This window comes from Mobula birostris, chromosome 10 (assembly GCF_030028105.1).
Source record: "Mobula birostris isolate sMobBir1 chromosome 10, sMobBir1.hap1, whole genome shotgun sequence".
NCBI lineage: Eukaryota > Metazoa > Chordata > Chondrichthyes > Myliobatiformes > Myliobatidae > Mobula > Mobula birostris.
This window is the reverse complement of record NC_092379.1, coordinates 34,853,896-34,864,637: the sequence shown is the minus strand read 5'-3', so window position 1 is coordinate 34,864,637 and position 10,742 is coordinate 34,853,896. Positions and strand designations below refer to the sequence as shown.

The 10,742-nt window shown below is 42.9% G+C and overlaps 1 protein-coding gene across 1 annotated transcript; it reads right to left on the bottom strand.

Annotated features, from left to right (window-relative positions):
- Positions 1-243: 243 nt before the first annotated feature.
- Positions 244-4,728, bottom strand: LOC140203571 (probable G-protein coupled receptor 139). The gene is made up of 2 exons (XM_072269616.1): positions 4,659-4,728; positions 244-1,151 (listed from the first exon to the last, which is right to left on the bottom strand). Exons 1-2 carry the CDS (start codon positions 4,726-4,728, stop codon positions 244-246), a joined length of 978 nt encoding a protein of 325 aa, XP_072125717.1.
- Between the last annotated feature and the right edge of the window lie 6,014 nt (positions 4,729-10,742).

Below are 10,742 nucleotides of genomic sequence, written 5' to 3'. Positions count from 1 at the left end.
AATGTGGGATTCAAATTCCAATAAAAACGAATGCGACCCCAAGCATAAAATAAATTTGTTAGCTCCGGATAGGAAGTGATACCATCTTCTTCTGAAACCATTCAGAAAAAAGGGAGAAATTATTTACAAAAAGGGGCTTAAAGGTATTTATTTTAGAGCCGAGCTCTGACAACAAGGGAAAATGGTAGAGGGAGATCAGGTATATGAGATACAGAGTAGTTCAGAGATATTTTCGAACGCCCATTATGTACATAATGTCATCATGGCAAACAGTGGATATTTTATCAGCTTCTTTAGCTCCTGCCTGAACTTACTTTGGGTCATTGCGTAGGTGCCCGTGTTAATGCAGCAGCTGAAGAGAAGCAGCATGTTTCCGCTTTCTTCCAGGATAAACTTGGGGTCTTTGAAATTGAAGCCAGTGAAGTAAGAACCGTCTGTAAACCGCACATATACAACATTCACTACGTACGTCGTCCATAACAGAATGAAATTTCCCGATATAATAAAAAGTAATACTATGGACTTCCTGCGGCTCTCCATCTCCGGGTCATTCTGTTTCTCAGCACTGCAAGAACCTCGGAGTCTCTTTCGGGCTCGATTGGCTGCCAGAATGTACCTGACGGTCATAGCATTGAACAATACAATCAAGAGGAACGGAATACAAGGAGTTAAAACACGATCGAACCAGTCGAAGGCTGACCATATAAAGGAAGCATAAAGAAATAACTTAAGTCTGCAAAACCAGGGCACGCCGTTTATCACATACAGGGGTTCATATGGAAAGAACCAGGGGATGTTTTTTAAACATCCCATTGCGCAAACCACACATATGACCACACGCGCCGTTTTCCCGGTACAATATTTGTTCCTCAGATTTTGACAACAAATGGCTACAAATCGATCGAAGGTGAAAGCAACGGTTAACCAGACGGAACAGTCTCTGGATGAATAAATAAGCACGGTGCTCATTTTGCAGACGGGAGTGATGGGCAGGAAACTCACCGGCATATAAATACCGTTGATTGGATTCAGTATCAAAGCGGTGACAACAACCAGGAGGTCGGTGACTGCCATGGACACCAAATATCGAGTGATACACCTGGAGAGACCACACTTTCCCTGGGGCAAGATCACAATGGACAAAAGGTTCGCTGTTTGGGTACAGAAAAAATAGCAAGGAAATCCCTGATCAGAGACAGTGACGCAGTCGTCTTCAACTTCTAAAAAAGTCATCCATTGACACCTGTGCCTATCGCCTGAAACATACTTGAATACATTTCTAGAGTAGAATTTCTAGATGTTTCCATTCACAGTTACGTCTATACTGTATTTTGCTTACGTAATTTCGAAGTGTCGTCAATAAGATTTGTTGTCAGCTGAAGGGTTTTCAGGGATATGTGCCGGCTCGCGGCGAATTCCCTCGAATTCTCTCTCAGGAGTTAAGAGTTAAGCAAGGAATTAAAAGAACGAAAAAAAGAGGGAATTGGCTCTCACTTTTTTTCTCTTAACTCGTTTTTTTTTTTGGAACGCTGATCAGTAGGTCATGTTTTATTGGAGGGTAGAGAAAGAACGTTTTTAATTAGCAATGACAATTGCCAGAATAAATCTGATCCAGTTTCTCCAATTTCACTTATTACTTCCCCAGTGGAAACTGTCCATTATTGAATAGAACAATCGGCTCTGACCTTGGTCTCGGCCTCGCTTTGAGTGGAAAGCCGAACACTGGCGCACTATTCTAACTGCAACTTAACTCCTGGTAAACATGAGGCAGTTTAAAACATTTGAATACGTTTCCAAGTAAGATGAAAAATAGACAACTGAGAAAACACAAGTAACTGCCAGCTTAACATATCAGAAGCTTTCTTAGATATGCTGCCCCCAAAAACTGTTGTAGTTGGACCACAGTTTTCGAAACCTTCATAATTCCTTTAAGCAACATTGTCCTTCCTTGGTCCAATATGCTTTCCTACCAGAAGCACAGGACTTGGCGCCAACACTTGTCTGCCCTCTATTGGGGAACAGTTCACGGTGTACAGCATGGAAACAGCTGTGGTATCATCCAGCACCTTTCCTAATTCGCTTTTTGTTAACTCTTTTGCAGGGGATGTCATGCAATTGGCGGATAGAGCTCGAAGCTGGTTGTAATTGTCTCAGCCACTTTCGTCCCCACAATGCTGGTCCTCCTGCTTTTACCACACGCAAGCTCAATGTGGCTTGTTGGTTGTTGCATTTCACTGTCATGAGCGTAATTCCCACAGGAGTTGCCTATTCTCCAGTCTAAGTACCTAGTGGAATATCTCCAGGCTTCATGTTGGTATTTTTGAAATGGCACTCAAGCTCATTTTGTAGAATGACTGAAACAATTGAACCGTCTTATTCCATTTTAATTAATTTGCCATTCACTCTGGCGCCATGTTAGTTGTCCATTGTTAGCTTTCACATTGTAAATCACGAGGGTATCCAGTTCTGCGTCACTCTCATCATTATCAGATTTTTCATGAACAGAATGCAGATTAGTACTCTTTTTCAAACTGCAACTTTACTCTTTAGATTTTTCTCTTCCCTGTGCAGTCTATTTATTTTTGTCTGCCTGACATACTATTTGTATGTGTCCTACTTTGTTGCAATTTCTGCAAGTTTCGCCTTTACATCTGCATTGGTCTGGTGTAGATGAGCCCTTGCCAGAATGGTAACACAATTTATTCGGCCTGGCTGGTTTCTGTTTAGGCATTGCAATGTTGTTCATTCTCACTTTCATTCCTGACTGCAACTCAATTGTGTCTCTGCCTGCTGTTCCTGCATCACTTCTCCAATATCAACAAAGCTCATATAGGCTAGTTTGGATAGAATAGTTAAACTCGGAAGCAAACCGTATACCTTTACTACCAATGCACTTAGTAAGATTGGTACTCGTTTCTCATTGGTCAGTACATTTGCCTTAAAATATTGCTGATTTAGCTCAGTATATATATTCTAGTTATCCTTTGTGTCAATATTTTAGACTTAACCAACCATTTCTGATTATTATGATTATTTATAAACCCGTAGTTTCTTCCGTTATCTGACTTTTAAAAAAAAACTCGATCGTATCTCCCCTTCCGAGGAACATGGGCTGCCTTCCTTTGAAGCAACTGGACCGTCCCCGCACATGGTGCGCTGCGTTATTTTTTTAATCCTCGTTGCTCGCTCTGCGTTTTGTTAGTTCCAACGTCTCGTTGCGATTTAGCAGGTCGGTAGCCGTCTCGGATTCGTATTAAAAATATCTAATCACCAAAGTTATGTTTTGAAATTACAAAACATTAAACTAATTCAAGAGAAGGTACATATATACATATATAAACATTATTCACACATTACGTAAATATTTAAATACACAACAATCACCATGTTCAAAATAATCAATGGAGTTGATCTCCGATGAAGAAAATTAGGCCGTCCTAAATAACACTGTGCGTAGAATTGGATTCCGGTTCAGTGCAGATGCAGCGAATCAATCGGATGAAAACAAGTGCAACGCCCCTGGAGCGAAGATCCGTAGGGATAGTGATTCCACGAAGTCCTGGGGGATAAATTTGCCAATCTCAGTCACAATCCCTAAAGTATGTCGTGCAAGCAACTTGGAGATTCACCTACTCTTCGGGCCGCACTTCACTGGTGGGAGGATAGATGTAAAGGAATACTCATGAACACTTCGATGTTACCAATTAATGAGGATTTTAACATGCAGTGGAACCATCATACTGGAAGCCAAGACAGAGATTAAGGAATGAACTCTAGTGGCTACTCAAACGGCGGTCCTTTTGAATGACGAAAATTGGCGTCGCCTTACGCTAAATTTTCTGATAAATTACAACTAAGTTTCGTATAAAGACTTTTTCAATACAAAAAAGAACTCCTTGGTAATGTCATAACATCTTCAGCGAATCAACAGCATGAGAAGGAAAACGGAAAATAATTGTAATTTATCGCCTTTGAATATTATAGTCTCACCAGAATTCTAGTCAATTTCCTATCAAGCAGACGCCTACAGCAGCAGTAACGTGAATCTGTCGTACAAGATGGGTAAAACAGAGGCCTAGCGATCATCGATCTAAAGTTAAATTAAGCATTAATCATCAGATATTTTAACCCAGATCAATGAAAATGCTAATGCATTTCTTTCCAAGGTTTCCACGGAAACGGCTAATGCATGTCAAGCAATTTCGTGGAAACCTTGGAAAGAAAAGAAGAAGTTTCGGAGACACAAGTGACTGCAGACGCAAACAAGCAAAAAACTGCAGGAGGAACACCTGAAATCGAACAGCATCTGCCGCAGAAAAAGGTATGTATATTTCCAGTCGGATCTCTGCATTCGAGTACGAAGTTTCGCGTGTATAGCGGAAGTTTGTTAATTTAAGAAGCCAGATTTTCGAAAATTCCCGGTGGCAGAGGGGGAGCTGCAAATACTGAATGATTATATGGTTCACATATATAGACCTGCAATGCCTCGGAATAGTATGCGCCTCTGATAGGAAAACCTAGTAAGTCACAAATCTCATCCTGTCTAATTTTGTTTTTAACTAGGAGTTTACCACGAGAAACATCCTTAACAATCATTTGCGATACCGTCAAACAAGAACTGATGTAAAGTTAATTATTGACTTGCCATAGTAACTCACCCGGAATACCCACGGCCGCGAAAACAGGGTAGTAAAGAGCGTACAAAGGACCACTTTGAGCCTGAGACATTGGGTGCAAGAGTTGTTAATCGTTCTCCTGACAGTGAGCTGTCCCGCCGGGTGTTCTGTGGAACATTCATCTTGTCCTTTATTAGGACTGGTAAGTAACCTCCAAGGGGGCAATTAAATGCTGATAGTTTCATTAATCGCTTTTGCTTGAACAAACACATTATGTCATTCGCTTCTCTACAATGTTGGCGTAATCTAAGATATGTTTACATTTCAGTTTTTTCTTAATTTTAGAAATATTTCGTAGGGCCTTTCGGCCCTTCAAGCCGCACCACCCAGCAACCCCATACACCCCGATTTAGCGCTAACAATTCACAATGACCAATTTAGACTTCAGTTCAGACGTTCTCTTTATACTTTAATAGGAAACCGGAGCACATGGAAACCTACGCTTCGAGGGCGTACAGAGACTCCTTACAGAGGACAACAGATTTGAACTTCAAACTCCAATGCCCCGAGCTATAATAGCGTCGCGCTAACCTCAACGCCTGCGTGGCGCCCAGTTGCATGTGGATGAAAGAGAATAAATCATAATGAGCAAGATTTTCGGGGTGAAATCGAAGGCTCATTGAGAAAGGAAATGTTGCGAGATTCTGTCGTTGAACAATAAAGATAGACTGCAGACATGATGCTCGAATTGTGAAAATGCATGAATATGTTGGATGATGTATAGGCTGCCAGTCCTTCATGATTGTGACCTTCTCAAATGCTCCTAGAACTGTACTCATCCATCAACGATTCCCTCAGAGTTCTAAGGTGCCTTCACCTGTCAGAATACCTAGCCCCTGATAACATGGCTGTACTACTTCAGTGTGTGGCATATCATAACCAGGCGACACAAAAATTAGTGGTAGCAATGAAATTAAATGTAAAGGCATATTTCTGTTGATGAAGATATTTATTGTCTTACATTTGCGTGGTGAAAATATTCCTTGCCCTATCAACTAATCTCTCTTTTGTAGAGATGGCTTGCCGTCAATCTATTTTACTCGCTCGATCATACTTTGTTTTTTTAGCAATGAATAAATCCACTGTCCCCGCAATACATTATTTAATGATTTTAAGATGCAGGATATCGGGTAAATAAGACTGTTCTATCTTGACTATTATTTTTATCTTTTCCCCAGTGATGATAGGAATTGCTTTAAACCCCTCTTAATTTTATCTCTTTTTTCATGATTTGCATGCTCTCAGTCTTCTCAACTTTAGGACAGACGTATCTTCTCTGAGATTTCCTTGTTTTCCATAATCAGTTCTCCAGTCTTCATGGGGGGAGGAGGAGGGGTAGAAGAATCTCATTGAAACCTATCGAATATAGATAGGCCGAGATAGAGTGGACGTGAAGAGGATAATTCAAATAATGGGAAAGTTTACGACCAGAAGCCACAGCTTTAGGACGTTAGAACAGAGCTAAGGAGACAGTTATTGAGGCTGAGAGTGCTGAATCTCAGGAAGGCATTGCCACAGGCGGCTGTGGAGGCTGGGTCATTTGGTGCTATGATTATGGGGAGAAGACAGGAGAATGGGGTTTTGGAGGATAATAGAACAGTAGAGCGCAGGAACAGGCCATTCAGCTCACAGCATTGTGCTGAACCACATAAAAAGCAAATCACAAACACCCAAACATGAGTCCATCCTACCTGCACCATGCCCATATCCCTCCATCTTCTTTGCATCCATATGTCTATCCAAATGACTCTTAAAAACTTCCAATGTATTTTCTTCTACTATCACACCAGGCAGTGCACTCCAGGCATCCACCACTATCTGAGTGAAAAACGTACCCCTCACATCTCCTTTGAACCTAACCCCTTTCACTTTCAATGCAAGCCCTCTGCTATTAGACATCTCAACCAGGAAACAGATGCTCTCTGACCACTCTATCTATGCCTCTCATAATCTTTTAAAACTCCATCAGATCTCTCCTCAGCCTCCAGAGCTCCAGAGAACACACCCCATGTTTATCCAGTGTCTCATGATAGTACTTGCCATCCTGGAAAGCCTCTTCTGCATCCTCTCCAAAGCCTCAATATCCTTCCTACTGTGAGGTGACCAGTAATGTATGTAATACTCCCAGTGTGGCCTAACCAGAGTTTTATAAATTTGCAACAGAACCTCCTGACTTCTTTGCATTCCTCGTGTGCTTTGTTTGATCAGACCTTCCAGAGCTTTACATATTTTTTCTTTTTCTTCTTGATTAAATTCATCACAGCTCTGGACATCCAAGATTCTCTTATCTTTCCATCCCTGCCCTTCCTTCTAGGAGGAACATATCTTTCCTGTACTCTGAACAATCGATCTTTAAACATCCACCACATGTCTGATGTGGACTTGACAGAGGAAAGCTGTTCCCATTTAACACTTCTTAGTTTCTGCTAATGCCCTCATAATTTGCCCTGCTCCAAGGAACTCTCCCACAAGGAACATACCTATTGTTATCCATAGCTATCCTGAAAGTTAAGGTCACTGTTCCCTAACTGTTCACCCATGAAAGGTCTGTCATTTGGCTAAGCTTATTAGCCAACACCAGGACCAGCACAGCCCCTCCTCCCATTGAACCGTCTGCATATTGATTTAAGAAACCTTCCTAGATGCACTTTACAAGTTTTACCGCACCTAAGCCCCTTGCACCAAAAGGCCACAGTTTATATTAGGGAGGTTGAAATATACCATGACAAAACCCTATTATTTTTACACATTTCCTTAATCTGATTACATATCTTCCCCCCAATATCCTGGTAGATATTGAGGTCCCTGTAGTACAATCCCATCAATGTGATTGCATCCTTTCAGTTCCTGCGTTTTGCCCAGATAGACTCAGTGTCTGGTCCTTCCTTTATGTCTCCTCTGCATGCAGCTGTGATATTGTCGCTGATTAGCAGTGCAACTCCCCTCTCCTTTTACCTCTTCCTCTATCTTTTCTAAAACTTTGAAAACCTGATACGTTAATCACCCATTCCTGCCCCCCTCCCCAGCAAAATTTCAGTAATGGTTACAGCATTGTCATTCCATATATGGATCCACGCTATAAGTTCATCACCTTTACCTATAATACTCCCAGCACTAAGCACACCTCAAACTATCTGACCCAACATACCTATTAGTTTGATTTTGCCTTTCAATACTTTTCCTGACACTTACCTTCCAGTCCGATTCTTTCCTTACTGACCTGGGGCCCCTCTTTCCAGCTCCTTGCAAGACTAGTTTAAACTGTGCCGGGTAGCATCAGCAAACATCCCGGTCAGGATACTGGCTCCCTTCCAGTTCAAGTGCAACCCATCCCTCTTGTCCAAGTCACCCTTTCCGGGAAAATTTTCCAATGATCCAAGAGCTGTCGTCATTGGAGACTCTATAGTCAGGGGAGCAGACAGGATATTTTGTGGACGTGAGAAGGACACCCGCATGGTTTTTTGCCTCCCGGGTGCCAGGGTCCGGGATGTCTCTGACCGGGTGCACGACATCCTGGTACGAGAGGGAAAGCAACCAGAAGTCATGATACATGTTGGGACCAACAACATAGGCAGGAAGAGGGATGAGGTCCTGAAGTGTGAGTTTCGGGAACTAGGCAGAAGGCTGAAGAACAGGACCTCAAGGGTGGCGTTCTCAGGATTGCTGCCAGTGCTACATGACAGTGATGGTAAGAATTGGAGGAGATGGCAGTTGAATGCGTGGCTGAGGAGTTGGTGCAGGGAGCAGGGTTTTAGAGTTTTAGATCATTGGGATCTCGTCTGGGGAAGGTGGGACCTGTACAGATTGGATGGGTTGCACCTGAACTCAAGGGGGAGCAATATCCTTGCAGGTAGGTTTGCTAGCATGGTTCGGGAGGGTTCAAACTAATTTGCGAGGGGGATGGGACCCACAATGATAGAGCAGTGAAAGAACTGCATGGTGTAAAGCCAGATCTACTATACAGAGAGGCTTTGAGGAAAGAGAAGCAGAATAAACGGTGTAAAGATAGTAAGGTAGAAGGGCTGAAATGTGTGTACCTCAATGCAAGAAGCATCAGGAACAAAGGTGATGACCTGAGAGCTTGGATAAATACATGGAATTATGATATAGTGGCCATTACAGAGACTTGGCTGGCACCAGGGCAGGAATGGATTCTTAATATTCCTGGATTTCAGTGCTTTAAAAGGGATAGAGAGGGCAGAAAAAGGGGAGGAAGGGTGGCATTACTGGTCAGGGATACTATTACAGCTACAGAAAGGGTGGGTAAAGTAGCAGGATCCTCTTTTGAGTCAGTATGGGTGGAAATGAGGAACAGGAAGGGAGCAGTTACTCTATTGGGGGTATTCTATAGGCCCCCTGGCAGCAGCAGAGCTACAGAGGAGCAGATTGGGAGGCAGATTTTGGAAAGGTGCAAAAATAACAGGATTGTTATCATGGGTGACTTTAACTTCCCTAATATTGATTGGCACCTGATTAGTTCCAAGGGTTTAGATGGGGCAGAGTTTGTTAAGTGTGTCCAGGACGGATTCTTGTCACAGTATGTGGACAGGCCGACCAGGGGGAATGCCATACTAGATCTAGTACTAGGTAATGAACCGGGTCAGGTCACAGATCTCTCAGTGGGTGAGCATCTGGGGGACAGTGACCACCGCTCCCTGGCCTTTAGCATTATCATGGAAAAGGAGGAAATCAGAGAGGACAGGAAAATTTTTAATTGCGGAAGGGCAAATTATGAAGCTATAAGGCTAGAACTTGCGGGTGTGAATTGGGATGGTGTTTTTACAGGGAAATGTACTATGAACATGTGTTCGATGCTTAGAGATCTCTTGCGGGATGTTAGGGATAAATTTGCCCAGTGAGGAAGATAAAGAATGGTAGGGTGAAGGAACCATGGGTGACAAGTGAGGTGGAAAATCTAGTCAGGTGGAAGAAGGCAGCATACATGAGGTTTAGGAAGCAAGCATCAGATGGGTCTATTGAGGAATGTAGGGAAGCAAGAAAGGAGCTTAATAAGGGGCTGAGAAGAGCAAGAAGGGGGCATAAGAAGGCCTTGGCGAGTAGGGTAAAGGAAAACCCCAAAACATTCTTCAATTATGTGAATTAAAAAAGGATGACAGGAGTGAAGGTAGGACCGATTAGAGATAAAGATGGGAAGATGTGCCTGGAGGCCGTGGAAGTGAGCGAGGTCCTCAATGAATACTTCTCTTCGGTATTCACCAATGAGAGGGAACTTGATGATGGTGAGGACAATATGAGTGAGGTTGATGAGACATGTTGATATTAAGAGAGAGGAGGTGTTGGAGTTGTTAAAATACATTAGGACAGATAAGTCCCCAGGGCCTGACGGAATATTCCCCAGGCTGCTCCACGAGGCGAGAGGAGAGATTGCTGAGCCTCTGGCTAGGATCTTTACGTCCTCGTTGTCCACGGGAATGGTACCGGAGGACTGGAGGGAGGCAAATGTTGTCCCCTTGCTCAAAAAAGTTAGTAGGGATAGTCCGGGTAATTATAGACCAGTGAGCCTTACACCTGTGGTGGGAAAGCTGTTGGAAAAGATTCTTAGAGATAGGATCTATAAGCATTTAGAGAATCATGGACTGATCAGGGACAGACAGCATGACTTTGTGAAGGGCAGATCATGTCTAACAAGCCTGATAGAGTTCTTTGAGGAGGTGACCTGGCATATAGATGGGGGTAGTGTAGTGGATGTGATCTATATGGATTTTAGTAAGGCATTTAACAAAGTTCCACACGGTAGGCTTATTCAGAAAGTTAGAAGGCATGGGATCCAGGGAAGTTTGGCAAGGTCGATTCAGATTCGGCTTGCCTGCAGAAAGCAGAGGGTGGTGGTGGAGGGCGTACGTTCAGATTGGAGGATTGTGACTAGTCGTGTCCCACAAGGATCTGTTCTGGGACCTCTACTTTTCGTGATTTTTATTAATGACCTGGATGTCGGGGTAGAATGGTGGGTTGGAAAGTTTGCAGATGACACAAAGGTTGGTGGTGTTGTAGATAGTGTAGAGGATTGTCAAAGATTGCAGAGAGACATTGATAGGATGCAGAAGT